The 22,787-nt window shown below is 37.2% G+C and overlaps 1 protein-coding gene and 2 long non-coding RNA genes across 8 annotated transcripts; 2 read left to right on the top strand and 1 right to left on the bottom strand.

Moving 5' to 3' along the window:
• The first annotated feature begins 5,422 nt into the window (after positions 1 to 5,422).
• On the top strand, positions 5,423 to 10,591 carry LOC111264013 (uncharacterized). The gene is made up of 2 exons (XR_002682595.2): positions 5,423 to 8,769; positions 8,959 to 10,591. It is a non-coding gene; the product is annotated as an uncharacterized LOC111264013 (long non-coding RNA).
• Positions 10,592 to 10,758: 167 nt separating this feature from the next.
• On the bottom strand, positions 10,759 to 18,255 carry Not10 (CCR4-NOT transcription complex subunit 10). 6 transcript variants are annotated; one of them, XM_022839581.2, is made up of 8 exons: positions 18,146 to 18,255; positions 17,883 to 17,941; positions 17,359 to 17,538; positions 16,914 to 17,110; positions 16,228 to 16,438; positions 15,156 to 15,234; positions 12,685 to 12,865; positions 10,759 to 11,978 (listed from the first exon to the last, which is right to left on the bottom strand). In XM_022839581.2, exons 3-8 carry the CDS (start codon positions 17,526 to 17,528, stop codon positions 10,924 to 10,926), a joined length of 1,893 nt encoding a protein of 630 aa, XP_022695316.1. In that variant the 5' UTR covers positions 17,529 to 17,538; positions 17,883 to 17,941; positions 18,146 to 18,255; the 3' UTR covers positions 10,759 to 10,923. The 6 variants fall into 6 exon arrangements, with proteins under 6 accessions (XP_022695316.1, XP_086826037.1, XP_086826036.1 ...); XM_086969911.1 differs by having other exon boundaries at positions 17,379 to 17,538; positions 18,146 to 18,254; XM_086969910.1 differs by having other exon boundaries at positions 17,359 to 17,587; positions 17,883 to 18,248.
• A 165-nt stretch (positions 18,256 to 18,420) lies between these two features.
• LOC147753005 (uncharacterized) lies at positions 18,421 to 21,744 on the top strand. The gene is made up of 2 exons (XR_015312524.1): positions 18,421 to 18,725; positions 21,425 to 21,744. It is a non-coding gene; the product is annotated as an uncharacterized LOC147753005 (long non-coding RNA).
• The last annotated feature ends 1,043 nt before the right edge of the window (positions 21,745 to 22,787 follow it).

Genomic DNA, 22,787 nt, shown 5'->3' with positions numbered 1-22,787 from the left:
CGAAAATTTGAAGAAAGCAGCATTACGCCACGACAATGTACAATATCTCTATGCTATTGCTATATAATATATCATATTTTAAAAAGGGACGAATAATAAACGATTTATTATTTCGTGTGCCTTGCTTCTCTAACTAATAGAATGTGTGAAGGGTCATGAGGTGGGAACTTCCCAGGAATAGCAGAACCTTATTTGTCCAGGAACATTGTCGGCTGCGATGTCTGCAACACGTGTGTGTTGGCCATGACATACAGTAACGTGTAATATTTTTAATGCCTGCCCTGCATATTGGCATCGTGTCTTGTTCCTTATTCCCATTTAGGGATTTTAGCACTGTCTTGCTTTGCTGCTAATACGATCTTAACAGAACTGTTCAGTAGCACGTGTTGTCAGCGTGCTTATGATATTAAGGCGAAAAGTGTTAGCCCACTCTCCCTCGGAAAAGCCACTCGTCTCAATTTTTGCGCATTAGAATTTCCCTTTTCTTCCTTTTTGGGCCTTGATAAGCCTACTGAGGTATCGACCGGAAACATTTGCCTGAGCGTATGACAAATAACGGTTTAAGGTCATACGATTATACCGATCCACTACCTCTTCTTTAGGTTAACAGTGTATTCTCGCGGCAAATATATATATATATATATATATATATATATACAGAGCCATTTTAGTTTTTAATCTAGTTTAATTTAGTTTTTTTTGACTGCCTATGCACTCCCTCTCTTATCTGTGATATCGTCTGCATCGCTGTAATAATCAGGTCGAAAAGAAACTTTGCCGTGCTTCTTTGGAGCGTATAAAGCAGCACATTTTCTATTCCGGCGCCAATAAGGTATTATGTATTTCTCATCAATGTTTATGACTTTGTTTCATCTCCCCACCAAACGATGTACGACGTCTCGCCAGAATGTAGCGCATTTTATCTCGAAAGAATTTTCCAGCTACATTTCGAGTTGTTGATCTGTACCGAAAGTAAGGCTACGATGATGACTGCCCAATGAACGGAAAAGGCGAAAATCGGTCCGCGTAAAGTCCGAAGGATATAGAGAGTGCAGCAAAATCTCCCATTCGAAGTTTAGAAGGGTATCTTTGACTATGTTCGCCGTGTGTGGCCTTACGTTGTCATGGCACAGAATGGCCTGGCCTCCTGTGCTGGGCTTTTGTTCGTAAACAGCCTAGTTAAATCGATGCGTCTGGACCAAATAATCGTGTGTCTGCTTCATAGGAAATAAGTGTCAGCGAATCAGGCTTTTGCAGCCTCACCAAGTGTCGAGCATAATTTGATAAAGTTTAGACACCGCTTCTGATCGCCGGCAGCAATTCCGTGCAAAAATCGCTCATTATGCCAGCGTGACGCTCAGTACCAGGGAAAATGTTGAGACGCAGCATTTGAGCCCTAATTCTTTATTGTGTTCAAAGGGTTCATGAGATATACAAGTTCTAAGATCCTGTGTAAACTCGAAGCGGTTAACCTGAAGTAGCCTTTACCTATATGAATGTGGTGTGGCTGCAACTTAGTTCTTCGGCTAATTCTCGGGCTTCGGGTCAGCCGTCCGCCTTTAAAAGTGCCTTCAGATGGTCGTCAGTAAATTCAGACGATCGATCAGAGTGCGACGCATCCCGTCGGATACCGTTTTCAAACTCTTAGACTTGCCAAAGCATACTTAAGCACTCCTTCTAACGATAGCGTCATTGCCGTATACAAAGCAAGCGCCGCGAACTTCGGCAGCCTCTTGGATTTAACAAAATGTATTGTAAAAGAGGTATCGGATATTTTTTCCATCTGGAATATCTATCCCTCAATGAAGCCCTTGAACCTATTATCAAGACAAGTCGAGTATCTAGGTAGTGGTAGTCATAATGCATTTACAAGTAAACGAACTTAGAACGATTTAGATAGAAGTAGAACAAATGTCGGGAATTTTCTACAGATGTTAATGTGTTTCGAGAAAAGCAGACTGGACAGCATCACAACCCTAAACAACACTATATATATAATCACTAATGAGAGAAGTCTGAGACAAGTAGTGTGTTTGTAGTCACTCCGATCGGAAGCAAGCAAACCCTGAGCTATTGGGAATATAAACAACTCAGAACAATTAATAAATGTCGGCTTAAGACGGAACCCGGTACTTTCTTGTAAATCTCGCGTGTCTGTGCCTGTCAAACAGTCTAAATATACTTACATCATTTGTGATATAAACAAGATAAAAATGAGTGTCTACTATTAGGCCAGTCGCGTAAAACTTATAAGTAAATACTGAGATTATCTATTTACTAAGATTACAATAGGCACTATTGTGTCTGGAATAATTTTTTATGCACCAAATTCCGCTTTGGTGCCTCTGACAGCCAATTTCAAACTGTACGACGTTGACTACTAGCGACAATTTGTGTAGAGGCATATGACCCGCCGGTATAATATGTTACACAACATTTACAAAGGGACTCTTTCAGTCCTCAGAAAACACTTCCATCTTCAGAATAGGCCCAGCAAGTTTCAAGTGAATTGTTGTCTGCATAAACAAAGACACGTAAAATGAAACGAAGTTGCAGTACTACCAAAAAAGAATCAAACGTTCCATGCTTGCTTCGGTTTTCTAGGAAAAAATTATCTCGAAAACAAGAGATTTACACCAAAGTAAACTTACTTTGCTAAAATAACTATGATAATTACCTTTCAGTTCAACCTTATAGTTGAATTTGGACGCCGAATAAAGTAAGTGCTTTGTGTATACATAACACAATAATACTATGGCGTTTTAGAAAATACTTAAGTTGAGTGTTTGGATATAGCTTTAATACAGATTATAATACAGAATAAACGTAACGACCCAGTAGGACCGTGGCCATATTATGCAGCGTGTTATTATTACCATATACTACAGTGACGGCACGCTAGTACAGGCACAGCTGCTATAGAAACAACTGATTTTTGTTTCATGCCACAGATAGCGGATAAACAATGTTGGTTACCACAGAGAGCCCATATTGTAGGTTCGACAGTTTTACAAGGCAATATGAAGCGCCGGATGCCATATGCAATAGTAATAATAATCATCATCACAACTAGAAGTGCTAGCGTTCTTTCTCAAATTCCTCCAAATGGATTTTCATTTTATTATGCTACTACAAATGTCCTACGAAACTCGGAAAATTGTCAGTCAACCCACTCATTTTCGTCATTTTTTTCATCATGCAGGTCACCCAACCGTTGTTTCATATATATAGAAGAGCATCCTTGTACTATAGTATGAGATGCTTAATGGAAAAAGAATGAAGGAAAAGCACGCTGAGAGATCTATATTTTCTCACTCACAAAACGACAACATAAAATAGAAAGCCCTGTATTATTATGCAAAGAGGCCGTTGACCTGGGCCTACTAGTGAGACTATGATCCTGCTGTGTTTTAAGGGCGTGGGCCAATCGATGTATAAAATACATTTTTTACTATATATTATGCTGTGACTCCATGTGCGTGTCATAGATTTAGACTGATTGTGTATGATAATTTATAAGCTATCTGTCGTAATTGCGGGATATATATTCCGTAGCATATTTTTGTGTTTTTATTGGCAGTCTTCTTCTAACAAACGATAATTCATGCCTTCTTTTTTTGCTTCTTAATCACTACACCGACTTGAGCAGCTAATGAGATAGCGTGCACGACTATGTAATCCATGTCACCCATGAAAAACGTGGCAAGGGACTGTCATTCTCTAGCCAGTTGCTGCGATGTCACTTCATCGCGCTACATACGAGAAGGTAGATGCATAAATTCCATAATGGGTTGCATTGAAACGGTCGAAACCGGTTCAGGCGTTTATTAAGACACAGTCGTACATCACAGCCGTCCAATCTAGTGGAATGTCTATAAGCTACTGAACACCACGAATCAGTTACCGATATAAAGTCTATTACGACAACTAGCCAGCGATTGACATTCCCAATATAAAACTAATTTTGAGTACACATTTTACCTAAAACGTTGATTTCTTTTATACAAGTGTATATATAAGTATAAGATCTTCACCCGGCGAAGTAGGATAGTGAACAGACAAAACAATCAAAAAGGGGGAATGGACAAATAGTATGATAATTAAATTTAATGTGCGCCTGATTGCTTCATGCCCGAATGAGAATTTTTTTTGTGATTGACAACAATATTTCAAAAGTCACTTTTGTAGTTCCGTTTCTCGACATAGCTTCTGTTTTTCGATAACCTCAGCGAAGATACCTTGGGTTATTTCTTATTTTCCAAGATTATGTTTTAAAACGGCTATTTAAACCGGAGACGGCCAACTCTTACTGGACGCTCCACTCTGATCTGTTACCGTCCTCTGTTGTTTCATATTTCGCCTCAGTTTGGTTATGTCTACTTCAGTTAACTTACCACAACGCAAACTCTCGTTTAAATCACTCGAAGAATGCTGTATAGTTAACTATGATCTTCTATCTTCTTGAAGAGGTACACAAAGCAACATTATTTTAAAATAATACCCCCCTCCCCCTATTTTTAAAAAATATGATCTCCCTTTACGGTTCTTTAACTTCTTCTGTTGACGAAATTTGTGTGGGAGACATGTGTCGTGTCCTACGCTAGACGATGGGAAGCAGAATAGATCTGAAATATATAGCTTAAACATACGCAGCCCATGTGTGCCTACAGTGAAGGTTGCAATGCTAGAGCAATGTCATTTGAATCAACTGATTCAGAAAACAGGGATATTAATAGTAGCAAGAATAATGATCATAACACCAAGTGTTTTTTGCGAAGACTTCATTTTTTTCCATAACTAAATGTGACTGCGCAGTGAACCGCTGTGTAGAACTACGTTAACTGAAAAATGATGGTGCCTCATCCTAAAGATCGCACCCAAAGGGCCTTCACTGTTGTGGCTGTGCATTACGAGAATTAACTTCATGCATCCGTCATCTACAAATAGAGATTTGGAATCACACGGGTAACGGATGACAGAAGGTGTTAGAAGTGTTTTACTTGTACGTATGTAAAGCCGTTGATCGTGAATGTCTAAAATGCATGTAGCATATGAAGTCTAGTGCCCACGCAAAGCGAACCGCAAAAAGGATCAGTGGCTTTTATTCTAGCTTAGTTAATCGTCTGCTTTTTCCGACCATATGAAGAATTGAGATTCGAAAACTTAAATGGTATCGTACCTAACGGACAGTGTAGAAATGTGGATTTATTAATGCTATGTTTTTCTAGATATCCCTTGTCATGTGTTTTTTTCAGTAGAATACTAGGGATGCTGCCAGAGTTATATGGGTAGAGAAACGAAGCTGGATTAGCCGTCTTGTACCTTAAATATCTGAAGAAGAAGGTCGAAACGTTATTTTAAATTTGCTTAATAGTCTCGCTCGGTGTATCCTCCAGTTGTTTCTTATGCGAACGGAGTCGATAACAAGGAACTGAAAGGACACGTCATACTCACGTCCTATGTATTCTCTATGATCTAATATCGGGAAGGGTGTCGTGTGTATTGCGGAATCATAATGATTTTAGAGATCAAGTCCTCTGTAATGACTTTAACTCTGTGAAAATTTTTCAAAATCTTGTAAACGACTGCTGCTTTTTGTCGTACTCAGTGACCGTCTTTCGACGTCTTGCCCACAATGGCATAGAACACTAGCAACTGGGCTGCTTCTCCGTGTACCATCTCTTACTACGTCACAGCCTCATATCGGATGGGTTATATCGGATAGAGAGACATACGAATACAGAAACAAAGATAAAAACGGAAATACTCGTATAAAAGGACGTAAGGAGATTTGCCGTGTATGCCTTCAATCTTCACCCTCGCTACGAGACGTTTAAACGCACTCCTATATTTATCTCATCTATTTCCGCCGCTATCGAGTAAGCGTCTAGAGTGTAGATTAGATTATCACACAGCGAACTTGATGACGATAATATATAGATCAAGCGGTCTTCCAGTAACAATAAGAAGCACTAATGATGGAACATGGCGGTAAGTAGATAAGACGGTAGATAGAAGAATGGGTAGTTGGTGGTCCGCGTTAAGGTGCCTTGTAATCAAAAGCGACAACATCGAGGAACAAAAATGCATCCGATTGCAATTAATAGTGCTCAGGTCTGCACATAAAGCTAGCTACAAGAAAAAATATATTCAACAATAAACGCATAGATATTCGTCTAGTTGACTTAGAAGCGTAGTGTTAGGCGTTTGAAAGCATTTGATAAACTATAGACCTGCCATCTGCGGCACGGAAACGAAGTAGAGAGTCAATATTGCAAATATCAGATACAGCAAAGAATTTCGCAGGTTAGATAGAACATCATTTCGGTGTTTTATTTTTTTAATTACGTTTACAATATTTCAGTTAAGTTTTTTACTAATCCTACGCGTAAAGTTACTGACGTCGACAGAGTCGGAAATTTGCACTTTCATATTTCAAGCTTATTTTCATTTTTAAATTATTCGTACTTGTTTGTAATTAATAGCTCGTTTTAGTTGTTAGGCCGATTTCAGTAAAGGACGCAGCTTCGTGCTACACATATTTAACTGCCTAAAAGGAGCTAGGCTGTTTACTGCATGTCACTTGCGTCGCGTCTATGACATTACATTTTTTTTTGTTTAAAGGGAAAACATTTGCGATGGAAATTGTGAATAGGAGGGGTGATATAGTGTTAAACCGAACAAATTCCTGTCGCAAAAAACATCAAGTGTTATTTTTTAAAATTCTATCGCAGCTTATTTGAACATAGTTTTTCTTAATTCGCTGTGTCTTAAACGGTGCCTTATATAGTAGTCTGAAAGTAGTACAAATTTTTGGAGGACTAGCCGCTGTTATTAGAATCGTATTTGCTTTCATTTAGAAACTAGTATCCCTTTTAAAGATGTGTTAAGTAAAGAAAGAAGTAAAGATTACACATGGGTCAGCTTTTAAAAAGCATGGCCTGTCGACGTCAGCGGTCTATTAAAGACTTTGCGAATATTTTTTCCAAAAATATTCGCAAGGTGAAATATAATTATATCGGTAATACCAATTTCTGTAGATAGATTCACACATGAAGTACTACCCTTGAATGTTTCAAGTAGATGCGTCCAATGTATAATGCCAATAGATAGCAATGAAAAAGAATAAATTATTTTATATGGAGTACACTTAAATGCAAGTTCTAATTTTTAAAGTAACCATAGAAAGTCAGCACAAAGTTCGAGTACAAATCGAGTACTCATGTTTGTTGGCGGTTCTTGCCAGCGGTTCCTGACTTCTTCAGCCACAGAACTAACTGTCTAGCCCATTCGTAATGAGGTTTCTGTGATGTCTTTACCTTTAACCATATCCACGATCCTTACGTCATAACTCACATACTACACAAGCATATCCTACCTTAAGCTTCATGAACTTCCGATGATTGTGAGAATTATGACGCGCAAATACACTTTTAGTTATATCACTTGTTAAGAAAATTACCAGTCGCTCGCTGATCTTCAAAGTAATTTTGTTCATTTTTTCTCCTTTTACTACTTGCCTGTCTGACATGGGTTACATTAGAGCTTAATCTGTTTCTGTAATCTAAAATGTTTTTCATTTACGAGAAGAATAATTCAGTAATTAATGATATAGTAAAATACTTTATTGTTCAATCATTTTTGGGTGACTTTTGACAAGGTTTGACCAAGGAGTTATAGGTCATTGGTTTTGGTTTGTCTGGTTCTATTGGGACGTCTGGGTGACTTAATTTAGGTCAGCCATTAGGCCAGGATATAAAAACTCTAAGCAAAAAAACTTCTCACGTTTAAGCTTAAAATATGGCACGGGGCAATTGCACTCAGTAGTATAAAAACACGCTGGAGACAGGAACAGTGAGAAACAGGTTTACTAGAAGTTACACAGAACTAGCATATAGTCGCAGTAGGAATGTATAGATATATGACACAGATTTTCTATTACATCATTGTGTAATATTTCAATTTTAAATTATAGAAATATAGGGTTTATTCGAGGTAATATTTGAGCGACATTCAATTCCTCTAATAAATTCTATCAATATATGACACCTATTAACGCATCGTTGGGTGTTCTAACATTTGCTTATCAAAAGCCAGCCTTTTTATGTAATTTCACTCGGCTTCCACAGTACCTGTTATTAAATTAAGAAAGCCCTGGTACGAGTCAATTATACACAAGCGCTATTTCTATCGGGAAACAAACGTTATGCCAAGAATGTCGAGTGCAAAACCGTTGTACAATGTAAGAGTAACTGGACTTCCTCCTGTTAAATGTTTAATGAAATTTGAGTATCATCACGGTTTTGCACCTACTAAATATATACGCTACGCATACTTTATCATATATTATGGTCTATCCTATTTGATATCAACTTTCTCAAACGTAGATTATTTCTATCTCCAGAAAAGCATTCATTCTCCGCAGCAGCCATCTAGAAAAGTGGAGAGATCCTTTCTACGTGTATCAACAGTGGTAGAGTAGAAGACCTGGATAGTGAGTTCCGGAAGGTTGGAGTAGATCATGGAAGGTTCAAAGTTTGTTTTAGGCCTGGTTAATTACTCTAAAGTCCTAATTTTTACTTTTACATCTTCCTTTCGTCTTCTCTGCGCGAGTTGCTGCGTCTGTGCATATAACTTGCGATAATAACACTATTTATCAGTCATAGTCCAGGTCCAAAAGGAAAAGTAGTGGAGAGTGACTAGTAGAATAGTATGATTTCATATCTCTTGGAGGAGCTCGTTCTAAACTGCGCTAGAATGAAGGGACGGGTGAGTTCATTCTCTTAACAAGTCAATTCAAAAAGCTTTGTATTTTACGAAACGAAATTTTTGATCGATTTCTTTTAACGACTTTACCACGAAATAAAATTTTGTACCGCATTTTTTAAAACATAAAGGCGAATGTAGATTAGCTCCTTAATAGGACAGTTAACTACGACTTAGCGTTTCCACTTTCAGTTATCTTCATCAACTTTCCTGGTCAACATACATTAAATAGTATTTATTTCGAGTTGTAAAAGCTTAGTTCACGAATCCGATCAACGATAGTAATTAGCTTCTTAGTTGAGTAATGTGAAAAATAAGCCGTGGCAAGCACTCGGCGGACAAAAACGTGTCAACCTACTTAATAAACTTTCGTTTATATTACGAGATCGCACCAACAACAGGATCGTAACCATCACCAAATACATTTGGTGGAAAAGTTCTATTCCAAATTTCGATCCCAGGCGTTTGGGTTGAGAGAAACTAGTTAGGACGACAATCCGCTATAACGACGGCTTTTGCAAAAATATTTACAAAACTAAAGAATTAAATGCACACTATTTTCAAATACTTTGTTTCCTTGGGGTATCGTTGTCCATTGAAGGAAAAAAACAACATACCCTCTCTGGATTTACATGAAACCTGTCGCATCTATCTGTCTGCCTCCCAGTTTATATAGATCAATACGACAAATCAATAGCTAAATAAGTAAAAATTTATGCACAGCGTCGCTTTAAACAGAAATCTGAACTGTACGTTTTTTACTGCACCGATCATACAACCAGCTGTTTGTATTTGTCTACAAAAAACAGGGGCACATTAGATTGTTCAAAGTTGGACGTAAACAAACACAGTTTATTTTTTACTGGAGGGAGCTATATGTTTGAATTTATTTTTAAGAAGATAAAAAGAAACTTATGCCTAAGAAGAAATATATAAAAACCAAAACATTTGTGTGGTGTTTGTTGCTAGTCCTGTCAAATTGGCTTGTCTAAACGCGCATGTCAAGAACTGACTTGGTGAAGATTATGACTGACAGGCATATACTGGATCCTAAACTTATCCAGTAAATGCCTATGAGTAATAACTTCTATCAATAAGGAGCGTACCGTTGCGATATAAGACACAACCTAATATGGGATATTACTAATGAATTGAGACAGATATTGATCCAAATTTACTAAAAAATTTTGTAAAGTTGTTAGCCTCTGTTTCTGCTTATTAGATAAGGTGAAATTATCAAACATTATATCGAATAAAATTTAACGAAGTTATCGGGAGGACAACAAGGAGTACAGACTATTTTATTGAAGAGACCGTTTGAATAGAAAGAAGTGAACAGATGGACTAAAAAACAATCTGCGTCTCAAACTATGAACGAAATTTGCTATTGTTTTTTAGCTATGTGCGTAATTTTCAATAAGATCATCCTCATCAAGAGAAGCCTGGAGCAGCATTCCTGGCAAAGCATTGTGTAAGTATCCATAGGAACTGATAAAATTGATCTTTGTAGGCTAGGAAAAAGCGTCAAAAATTCTGGAGTTATGGATTGCCTACGGTTTCGGAAACGGTCTTTGACACAGAATACGGTTACAAGTCGAAACAGTGCCTTTAATTGTACCAGGCAAATGAATTTTCCCGCGCGTCCAATGGATTGGTCAAATATATCACACTTGGAGACATCTCTAGGATTTTACCACAGGAAAACCATTTCAAGTCTAGTAATATATACTTGTATTGAGAGTACCTAAATGTCAAACGAATCCATACTTAAATTCATTATGTTTAAAAAAGATTATATCGAATAAATATTCCAACGACTAACTAAGATTTCGTGTCTTATTTTTTCACCCACTAACCCGCCGCTTACGTACATTTCACAGAAGGCTCTGTCTTCTGAATTAACCGATCACCGTTTACTATCAGTGACGTCGAATTATCTACACAGACTAGCAACTGGTTTAAACACTTTCAACAAAATTTACGATACGGGTATTCATTACACCTGTTTTAATCTTTTATTAATTAAAACAAACATTCTGAACGGTTACCAGCCATTTTTTTACATACATGGAACCCACCCCAATACGTTATTATTATTATCTTATTTATTATCATGTATAAGTTCTAATGAACTGCTGCGGGAACCTAAAATGGTGACTATTGTGCTCGGGCATATTGGACGATAGGTTGGCATTTGTATATTAACTGCTTGGCCTGATCGGGTCGACCTTGTTGTAAATTCAGGTAAATTGCGAGCCATAATACATGCTCACCCAATGGCTCATCTGTTTTTTCAGTTTGTTCCAAAAGCGGACGAAGTGCCTCCTCAGCTTTATGTAATTCTTCTCGCAGAGCAAAAGCTACAGCAAGATTGTATTGAAACATGAGTCGAGCACACTTATTGCTAGGTGGAAGCCAATCCATGTTTATTTGAGTGCCCCATTGAGTTTCATTTGCTTCCCCGCTTGGAGGCAGAACAGCTAGTTGTTCCGCATTATTAAGACTTAGATGGTCAACAGCTTCGGACAATTGATCTTGCATTAACAAAGCTTCTGCGCAATATAGATGAGCTAGGACTCTCTGAGCACCTGAAAGCCGGTCTTGTATAAGCAGCATCTCGCAGAACTCTTGAGCTGCCGCAAAGTCACCCATACAGAGGGATGCATACGCCGAAGCACATAATGCGCTGTTGTTTAGGAGACGTAATTCCTGTAATGAGCTGGCACAAGGAGTTCCGTCACCAGGGGTTTCCATTGCTGTCAGGGATAGTTCACACTCGACAATTAATGCTAGACAAATCTTAAGTGCCCGAAGAGCTAAATCTAATGTAGGCCGCATTTGCTGTTCACTTGAGAATTGTTGATGGACATTATGAAACGTTGTCGGCTCTGCGAGAAGAATCCTTTCATGAACTTTTTGGCCCACCTGGGCATTTACTATCTTTTTCCTACCCTGGCTCGCCACTTTATGGTGTTCAACGAGGCCGCACTCGGCCAACCTCATCCACACTTGTGGATTGCTACCCATAAGCTGAACGCACCCGGCAAGATCTTCAAAAGCCGACTTAGCGCTACCACAGAAAAGTTTACAAACTCCAAGATTATACAGAAGGTCGAAAAACATGCGTGTCTGATGGGGTTCTCCACACGCCATTTGTCGTGCATATTCATCGAGTGCGTGCTGTGCGTACATTACTGCAAGACTTGATTTACCTGCAAATTGATATTAAAGCAAGTACTGTATTAGCTAAGTATACCCTCGGAGCTCAACTAAGATACACAATTCTGAGGAACACTTTAGTATCTCATTAACACGGTCCAGCACCCCCTGCTTGTCGCTAGGACTGAATTTTCGCAGCGAAATCCAACTAACAAGATACTCAACTAACATAGAAAACATGGACGGAGTTGACTGAAAACTAAGAGAGAATCTTGCATTACACAAGCTTAGGCGTACTTGCGCAACGCTTCATTGCAAACACATACAGTTCACCGTTTCACCGCTACTTATTATGTTGTTATCTTAGGTCGATATTACAGGCATAGCAGTTAGGTTTACTCATCCCTAAAACCCATTTGTGTATGCAGATTTTAATCTAAGTATACTCGACAAGGGCATATTAAGAGTGTTCAGCAGCTTGAGAAAGCTGCTCTAACATGTATATAAGACGAGGCTTATTAGAATACAATATGGTTTTTTTGAACATTCTATACTTCATCTTTATTCAGCATCCTAACACGTTCATGCCACACTCGCTCATTACTTAAGAAGGTTCCTTTATGCTATAACCTATTTTCAAATGTGAACCACGGACGCGTTCTGAAAACCTTATAGTGTTTTATAATGAGGTAACCTCCTGAGCTTCTCCATATAAAACATTAAATAGTTTAAATTTGTGAAGTGTGTATTTTTACTAACCTGCTTTGAAATGAATTGCAGCCATGTTGTTATAGTAGATTGTGGCAAGATGTCTGGTACCTAGAATCGATTTTCCATGTAAGGTACTTAAGATTTTAACTGCCTTTTTTCCGCTGTCTCGCTGTTGCTCTAGCTGCGCGCGCACAAAGGCGGACATGGCCACGCTAAAACTGCCCTGATCCTGTCCAATCGATAAAGAAATACTGTACAATTGATCTATCAGTTCTATCTACGGTAAATGTATTCCTCGACTTAGTTTAGGCTAAAAAAAACCCATAATACATACATTCAGCACAAGACAAACCCATAATTCGACTTCTAAAAATAAAATCTCATTAATATGGCTCGATTTCATGTAAATCACCAAACATGACTAAAGAGACCAATTTTAGTTGCACCTGCTATCAGAGGACGCGATATTTTTTTCATTAATTAATTATCACATGACCTATCGTTATGGTTAAGTATACTAGTTATGAGCGCATTTATCAGCCCAAACGGGCGTTTTTGTCAAGAATTTTTATTTGCATTATATTATAAGCTGCAAAGCACTTAAATGCTAAATATAAAAAAGTAACAGTCTACTTTTTAACACAACCAATCGGACATTTAATGTACTAATGATATTCAAAAACATGTTGCCTACCCTAATGCACAACAAAATTAAATACCGGTTTGAACATAATAGTGGTCCATGCACGCTTTAAGAGACCTTCCCTTCTAGCTTAATATTATGCGTACAGCAAAACTGGCACCTGTTATTAACCATTATATAATGCTTCCCTTAAATAAATCTCAATAATATATATCAATAACACAAGTAATGCACAAATGTTGCATTAATAACCAAACAGACAATAACATGTTCAGCACTGAAATGATATTTGACAATGTCTAAAAGCTTTGCCTTTGCGCAAAAGAAGTTCGCGCAATTATATTCTGTATATATATATTTTTCCCAAAAAAACATACATTATGATAAAAAAAATCGCTTATCAAAATATTCGATATGAGGTCGATATATATATATATATATATAATATAATTTTTTGGAAAATAGCTGGGAAATAGGAGTTGTAAACTTGCATAATAACATATAGTATTGCGTTATGGATTGATTTTCCGCTTAAATGTGTAAGGCCGTTACAAGAGAATCCGATGGACTTTAAAATTAACGTATTTTTAAACTACACGCCTTTAGTGGACGAAATTTAGCTCATAAACACTACTGTATTTTAAAAACCTGTGAGTGAAAACTGGTTTTCACTGAGAAGTTTCAAGTCTGCTCTAGAAAAAATTAATTTGAAATTAAAACGAACACTTAGTGGACAAGTTTTTTTCCTGGAAGGTCACAACACTACTGAAATTCATTGAAGATTAATGAAAATATGAAGCAAGAAAATGTTATACTAATGGAGATTAGCATGTTAAGCAAGTAATTAGCGCTCGAAGGACAAGAACGATTGCCACGACCGAGGAGTATTCTCAAAGCTTGGAGCTTAAGGGCTCTATCTGCCAAAATTGGAATTTTACATGTAATATTTTATAGAATTATAACCCAAATGCTGAGAATGCGGAAACTGATAGGCCGGTTGAGAATGCGTGTGATATATTTGACATGCAATTTACGGAACTTTGATCAGCAAAGAATCCGACTGAAGCATACAACGGTAACCATGAACCAGACAATTAACCTTCTACCGGCGGCCGGAGAAGGATCAAGCGCGAAAATATAATCATCTTGGAGAGAAATCAGGTCGGTAGCCGCGTCGAGTTTCGAACGCAAGATGATGGTAGCACTTGCAATGGATATCAAAAACATCTGCGATTATCAGATGCTCGCCGAAAATGTAACAATGAGTGCAGTCCGCTACTTCAAGTTTTCTAAGAGACTCACGGACCATTGCATTGAAAAAGAAAGCATGCAATCTAGTTACTTGATGACAACGCTAGTCCTCATCGCCATGTTTCAATTATTGCCTGGATTGGGTAGAGAAATGTCCGGCGACGGCTTCAGCTCGCTTGTTCTTCCGATTTAGGTCTGTGCATTAAAAATCATTATCTTAGCCCAACTAGTTTAAAGTTATTCGATTTAGAAGTTCGTCGAATCGGTTTGTAACAGTCCAATATATATATAGGAAGATGATTGCACCCATACATAAACGCGAAAGAAGTGGAGCTCATTGTGAAAAGTATGGCGACCAATACGTATCAATTATATTTTCATCAGCGATTCCAGAACATACTGATTGAAGTCGACAAAAATGGCAATGAGTATTAGCTGGACAAAGAATTATCCTAAATGCAACGGAAATTTTCAAATCTGATATTATGTGTCAGAAAACTAGCGACTAGGGCATTACACTTGAGCCCAGCTTGTCATTTACTCTGTAAATATAAGGCATGTTGTATAAATTACTATATATTAAATTGAGTTCTAGGTAGAGAAATTTAACGAATTGGGAAAATACCTTACTGTCGCGATCCTCTCCATTAAGATTTTTTATTTCTCGTTTGCAAGCCTTCAGACTGCGAAGTGCCAATAAACACCTGTGGAAAACAAATCGTATTTGAAATTATGTACCATTAGCTTCTTTGTAAATAACCACCACAACAGCACCAATAATACCCTGTTCCCTCACAAGCTGGGCACGCACATATCCCAAGCGTTAATAGCTGTAGTCCAACAGATATTTAGGTCGGTTATATGACGTCTTAAAGCCAAAGCCGCGCCGGAGTAATGTTAAGGATTCTCAATCTATTACGAAACTTACTCAAATATTAACAAATTATCATGAATAGTGGCATCTCGACTCATTTAACCAAATCAAAAAGCAGGGCCGAGACTATCAAAGCTTTATGCTCATCTTCCAAATGTAATTAGGAAACATCATGGCCAAGTTTGCGTATACGTTTATGCCGATTATTTTTCCATATTAGGAGCCTCCACTGTTCTAAACATGCCTCAAAGGCTTTCAAGATATAAGCGGACAGCCTCAGCTGCAAACCCTGAAAAACAATTGCGAGCTTTAATAGCGCAGACGAAAATAAGGGTGCAAAATAGATGTGCATTTGAAAACGCCTTTACTACTCAAAGATAGAGATTAAGCATATCAGTCGTTTCAGGTATCTAGAAATAACTTTGATAATTGGTGGGCTATTTTCATTCGTAGAGTACCTATAGCAGAGAGTACGAACAACGCTGGAACAAGAAACGACGACCGAGAAACGTGAAGGTCTACCCGAGTACGGCGCTTATCCTATTACATAAAAGAAGCGTTCTATGCACTTCTTGGATAGGAATATTTGACTGTTAAGCAACTAGTAGAGCATGTGAACTCAGTCTGCCTAAAGCGTGTTCTAGTATGTGGTATATCAAGCAAAAATAGACTAGTTTAGTATGAAAGACCATATGTTGTGAAAAAACTAGTACTGACTATCGCTCGAGACACATCCTTACTAATAATTAAGGATTATTATATTAAACGAAAGGGATTTAATAGATTTTCGAGCTAGCTAGAGAAAACGTATATATTTACATACCTAACCCGGTACTGGTTGACAACTGGCTTCCATTCAAGGTTTTTATCCCCTCTATCACGACTTTCCTGAGGCGAAGAACTTCCAGATCTGGGTGTCACTACTCTGCCAAACAAAAGTCCTTCAAGTGTTGCTATTAGTTTCGGCACTTTTTCTGGATAGTTAAGCTTTAGGCAGGTCTCCATGTAGAGAAACAACGCATCCCTATATAATGCTGAAATGTAAGCAATACTACTCGTTAAATTTAACATTTTCAGATACAAATGACTGCTTTTAGTGGTGCCTGGCGCTTAAGAACTCGCCTTAATTAAAATTTAGAATAGCTTTAGCAAACACGATCCACGGTAATGCTTTCTAGCGTAAAAATCTATTCAGATAATTTTGGATTAGGTTGTTTCATAAATATAAATAATTAGCTTAGAACGTATTTGCTACTTTTCAGATTCATTCCAGAATGACGGACAGCAGTGTAAGATAAATAACATTGTGTAACATATCCATTAGCTTTTCGAAGAAACACATTGTTGAGGAATTATGGTAGACCAGGGATTCTAAGAGTCAAAAGCTAATAAGAGCAAATATATTTCGACTCTTTATGATATTTTCTATAAATTGGGGTGTTTTGTAACTTAAGCTAGATTAGTAAAAAAAAAAACGTGTGCTTTAGCATCTATATCTCTATAATGTACCTTCTCCAAGGGGTTCTACAAACATCATAAGTTTTTCGAGAAGTTCCTGTGCTTGATGGAATCGCTGCTGACGAAAATGAAGTAATGCAACGTTGAGTAAAGTGACACAAGAATCCACTTCATCACAATCAGGCGATGTAATTAGCGATTCGAGTGATGTCAGCAGAGAAGACGGCGTTTCAGAAGATGCGATCAGGCTAGAATATCAAAGACCCATTTGTATAGATATAATAATACTTCCATTGCCTTAATAAAAATAATAAATCTACCCATGTTAGTAAAAACAAGGCGCTTAGCGTGGAAACCTACAGGGTTGACGAATCAAACAAAATCATTTTTTCTATATCCTTTTTTGGCACTCCTTGGATATCTTTTCTGTAGATATACGAACAATATATCATTCATATAATGATATATTGGAACGCTAGCGACGGTCGTTACTCACTAATTGTGTAAAACCTTTACATCTTTTGGGCGTTTTTCCCGAAGCTGGTTGAGTTTTGATAAAGTGTTTGAGGTATCACCGTCCCTGAATGCATTTAAGGCTTCCGCGGCAAGTCGTTTTTCATCTTCTGAGATCGCGCCGAACTCCACTTCATCATTGAACTCAGCCATATCCGTTATACTGTAAGATTAGTACCACATCCGTTCGTAGTCTGTAAACCTTTTGGCACCTAAACAAATTATATACTTGCTTAGGTGCCAAAAAAATTATATATTTGTATATTCATCATTAGCACGCCAAATTGATTTATCAATGTATTTTCATGAAAAATATGTACGTTAGAAATACATAGTTGCGAAAAATAATTAAATTATGAAAAAAATATGATATATTTACAAATGTTGAAGTCATTATTATGTGAGTTTAGTCTTATGCATAATAAAAACACTATAAATAGTGAGTATAAAAACCAATGCACAAATAACACACAATAGCCAAAATATTGTTAGCTGAGTTTTACTTGCCTTAAACATACAAACGTTGTTGATAGGTGTGTGCACGTAATGATGTTTCCTCACATCAACTATTTTCCATATTTATGAGAAACATGACAAGAGAAATAAAGGAATCGATTATGATTACTATAGCCTAAAATTTGGCTCTAAAAATAATTTTGCTACCGTTTCGCAAATAGGGTTTTCACATAAAATACACGAACAGTTCCTAGTGATCTTAAGTCACATTTGTTAAATATTTTCTTAAAAAACGACGCTTTGACCAAACCTACTCTTTATATTAGCACACAAATATTATCACAGACATAATACGTAAAAAAAGAAAACCGCAAAAAGTAATCCCATTGTATTGTTTTAGCGTATCCTTCTATAAATTAGGACAGACGACACTCCAAGCGGAATCTCCCTTCTATACTGTAAACAAGCCATAGTAAACAAATAAACAATCGGTAATTCATCTAACTCCAATAAATTATATTATTTATTATTATTTCGTATAGTAAAATATTTTCCAGAAGTAGCGAGTAAAGAAAAGTGCGTCAATATGTACAAGTAAACTTGGTTACCTGAGGCGCCTTTATACTCGAAAGTAAACCACTTAGTAGTAAAGGTCCAGTTGTCAAATTAAAATTTCGCGCCTCGAGTTCGCTAGAAATGTTTGAATCAAAGCCGCAGACGAAATTCGGAGCTTCTGCGGTAATGGTCGTCTATTGGTCGGCTTGTGTGTGCATCGAGGACTCTGGTCGTCCGGGTTTGTTGAATGAGGCCGACCTGTGGTTTTTGAGGGGTTTCAATCACTCGGAAACGTAAATTTGGTTACAAGCTCAACCCATTACGACTGCGCAACACAGGGTGAGTATCGTACCACCTTTAACGAAACAACTGTGTCCAGTTTTCGCTTTTTTCGCACAAATGCGATGCGCATGATAGTCGATTGGCATCAACTGTGAGTCAGGCGTGTTTTGGATTTTCCTTGGAATTTTGTGTTTCAATTACATGCGTAGTAACTCTTACTATTTGTTAAAATATCCTTTTATTGAAATACGCATATAGAATAGGCATACGTTGATTTTAATGTACATTTTTGAGAATTTGAAGTGGAGGAAAAGCAGGCTGCGGCGCTGGCTTAAGTTGGAAATATGGTCGTCGCTGACGGCTCAATTTGGCTCGAGGCTGCTCTCTATTGCTGCTTGTGGGGCACCCTATGAAATGGTTGGTCTTAAATAAAAAGAATAAGTGCAAAGTAAGTGTGAGAATACGAGAAATTCGTTATAGTGTTTGTAGTCTAAATTGATTGGGTTTATATACAAGATACGGCTATAATAACCCGAAAAAAATAGAATAACCTTTATTAAAAGTAGTTTTTTTTGTCTGGCCCTGCGAAATGCTTCTTATTACGTATTGCACAGTTAATCAATTGGGCTAGCGATAGTGAGGCGCCCGAGTACGTAACTATTGATTATTTTTGTTTCAGTTAATAAAGCGTTCATTTACATACACTGAATTTGATATCTGTGCACTTATATATTATATTATAAATCCAACCCGGCGATGGGTGGTACGAAGCTAATATATCGAACCGCAATCTAAAATCTCTTTGAAATCATAGAATATAATATCTTTAAGCACTGTATTTTGTTATTTAATCAGTGTCATGTGATCGCTTTGTTTTTAGGGTCTTACTGTACCAAAAGTGCCACAACATGGTAATTTTGTAACGTCAGCCGACAGAGGATACACCTACATCGCTCGTTCAACAAAGCAATTGAGAAAATTATAGAATGATGAACGCTGTACTTTGTACAAAGTGGGAAAAGGTGTCGGGGTCTAACTCATACTAATCGTCATACGGGACCAGATTTTCTATTTTACCAACTGGGCAATGATAGCTTAAGCAGTTTGTTTCAATCCCAAAATTTACGCTAATTTCACTTCAAGTTAAAACTGCTATTTTCAAAGCACCTATCAGGAACAAAAATATATGTGAAGATTTAAAAATATAAAGCATGATATATTATTATTTTTACCTGGTTGAACAAACAGAATAGCGATCCCAAAGTTGCGTACCTTTGAGATTACTGTTGGAAGAGAAGTTGCTTCTATCCTAAATTCGCTGAATTTCTTTGAGGAGAAACAAGACAAACAACTCTAAAATTTGGAATTAAATAACAAACATATGTAAATATACGTATAGATTGTTATGATCAATCGTGCTTCAAGCCTATTTGAGATTTGATGCTTCTCGTAACATTATTAGTGTGAGCTTGCCACTTTTAGTTGATTCTTCGTGATCATTTAGTTATGAATGTATGCTCTGCTGCTAGAGGTGGTCACAGAGTATGGTATAGCACTGTAAGCACATTATTTATAGACACAACACTTCCTTGCAAGTATCTACAATTACATTGCAAGTACTTGAAGTGAATGGTTTAGTGAACTACTGCAACCCATTAATATAACAAGATAATAATTTTGCAAACAAAGTTTGTATTAATGCAGCTACTTACAAGTCGTGGAAAAATATCATTTATAGGGCTTCTATTTATGGTATTTTTAAACTGAGTGCTTAGCGCACTTCTCGTTTCGATTTAAATCAATTTGCAAGTTTTATTAAACAAAAAAAAGTTAGTCTAATTCCCGTGCTTGTAGGTTATCCAAAGGTAGTTTTTTTTAAGAACCTTAGGATTTAGGGAAAATGTTCCACGATAAAGGAAACCCAAGCTTGCTTCGAGGGAGGAGTTTTAAGCATGGTTCGGACATTACTTAACATTTGTGCATGTTCTTGGATTGATTAACAATATAAAAACATGTACAAATGGAAATCGGCTAGCGTGACCTGTGGTATGATTCACCCATAATTGCTGGGTTTTAGTTAGGTCATCTGCTTCCACATCATAAACGTCGAATGTCTGATTAGAGAATCTGCAGAGATTACAGCAAAGCACAGGGAATGGAATGCTGTTGAGGTATCGAAATTATTTGACCCGTATAGTTAATTTTATGGCAAAAAAGATTCACACATAAAATCCTATTAAAAGCTTTGTGTAGGTGAAGCAAAACTATTTCTTATGTTATTATTATTACTCAGTTTTTACTTTCCTGTGCTTGAGGAAGACTGGATTCAGGAATGGCGATTGGAATCCTGGAGTTGATGTACTTACGAAGAATCAAAGTTTCATTTGACGCGCCTTCGAAGTCTATAAAAACAAAGTAACAAATTGCATAATGGCAAATATAAACTAACCCTGGCGATGACTTTTTTTCAAGCGAAACAATAGAACGTTAATTTTGTATAAGTTTTACACGTGCCGGAGAAACTTGCGTATATTACAGTCGGTACCCAATAACTGAATATTCGATGTCTCTATTCATACTGAACTGATTCTGCTGGTAGTGAGAAGTGCACTGACGTTAGACGTTTCGATTATAACGACTTCATTAAATAGTATAAGAGATTTGTCGGTTGTTTGGCCCACACCACTCGCATGCAGATTGATTCTTCATATTGTGACCCTGGAAATCTTTGCCACTACTGTGCTCATTTATTACAGAAGACATACAAAAGCCCCCAGGAAAATAGAAATTTTTGAGCCGGCACGCGGGTGATCCAGAGTGGAGCGCTGTGTTAGCGCGGTCGAGGCGATTTAACGCGGGACTGGAAGTAGCAGCATTTTGTGAGTCTGTTAATTGTTGTGAGGGAGCACGCGATGTCAGGTAGCGCAGGCCCTTCGGGCTCTCGCTCAGGTCGTTCGAGCTCGGGATCTGGTTCCCAACAAGACAGCGGAAAGGATTCAAATGGACGTGAAACTGGGGCTAGACTCAACCCCAAAATGTCTAAAGCCCTGTCTACATCCGCTAAGCGCATACAAAAGGTAACTATTGGGTTATATCCAAAGCTCGCCTTTTATTAAGTAATTACTTTTCAACGAAAGCCCACAATAAGCAAGAATTTAATGACCTTGTGCTGAGTGGAATTATTTATTCATGTTAGCCTTTTGTATATCGAAGCTATTTCATAATTGTATTGTACAGATATAACTGTATTGTTTAATACTAAGACAATTATGATACAATCGTAGGTATTTATTTTGTACTGCGTATGATTGAGCATTTGCATAAATCATTTTCAAAATATACGACGAATCTATATGGTTGTTAGAAATCTATGAAACGTACTCTTTTAAAACTCGTAATTGGAATTTCAAATCACAAATATATTCATCGTTATTGTATAAAATGAAATAAAACGTCTGTATTAATTGCCAAGGATAGTATTGTAATTTCAAGGATGCAGTTAATTTATATTTTCAGTAATATAATATATTTCCAGTCTCACTTTTAAATTGTATCTCTGTTTCAACTTACGAATGATAAAAGGGTACGTGGGCATTTTCATCCTCTATCATTTTCTTCATGAAATGTAAATGGCTAGGGTCAGTCGTCTAACTTGAGTTAATACTTACTATAAATGTGCGCTTTATATATATTAAAATATTTTTGTAAGCTTGTTATTACATTTGGACCATACCATGGTCAATAACAACAGAAATTCGGAAAATTCTATGTCGGCTTCGTGGGTTTCGTACTAGCAACGGGCTCTTGCCATTTTTGAGATGGATGGATTCTCTCTAAGGCTGTTAGCTGGTAGGTATCAACAATTCAGGTTTATTTAAGGCGTTGAAATTTTTTGCCCACAACGCGTTGTCTCTTTCCCTGTACTTTCACGCGGAACCTACTCGACCACCTTAATTTTGTTTTTATTTATAGTTTTTGAGATCGACCGACTAAAAAATTAAACGAGGGCACAACGACGAACCCACTTAATACAAGGAACGGAGGAACTCAGCTTTTCAGTAAAAAAAAATGGCTAGAAAATATGAACTCACTGATAAATAACGCTTCTATGCAAAGATT

This window comes from Varroa jacobsoni, unplaced genomic scaffold (assembly GCF_002532875.2).
Source record: "Varroa jacobsoni isolate VJ856 unplaced genomic scaffold, vjacob_1.0 scaffold_812, whole genome shotgun sequence".
NCBI classification, from domain to species: domain Eukaryota; kingdom Metazoa; phylum Arthropoda; class Arachnida; order Mesostigmata; family Varroidae; genus Varroa; species Varroa jacobsoni.
Note: the sequence above shows the minus strand (reverse complement) of the source record. Positions and strands in the feature narration are given on the sequence as shown.

Coding starts and splice junctions, on each gene's coding strand:
- Not10 (XM_022839581.2), bottom strand. CDS start 17,528: ATGGCTGAGTTCAATGATGAAGTGGAGTTCGGCGCGATCTCAGAAGAT. Junction 17,111..17,358: donor GTAAAGGTTTTACACAATTA/GTGAGTAACGAC, acceptor TTGATATTCTAG/CCTGATCGCATCTTCTGAAA. Junction 11,979..12,684: donor TGCAATTCATTTCAAAGCAG/GTTAGTAAAAAT, acceptor ATCAATTTGCAG/GTAAATCAAGTCTTGCAGTA.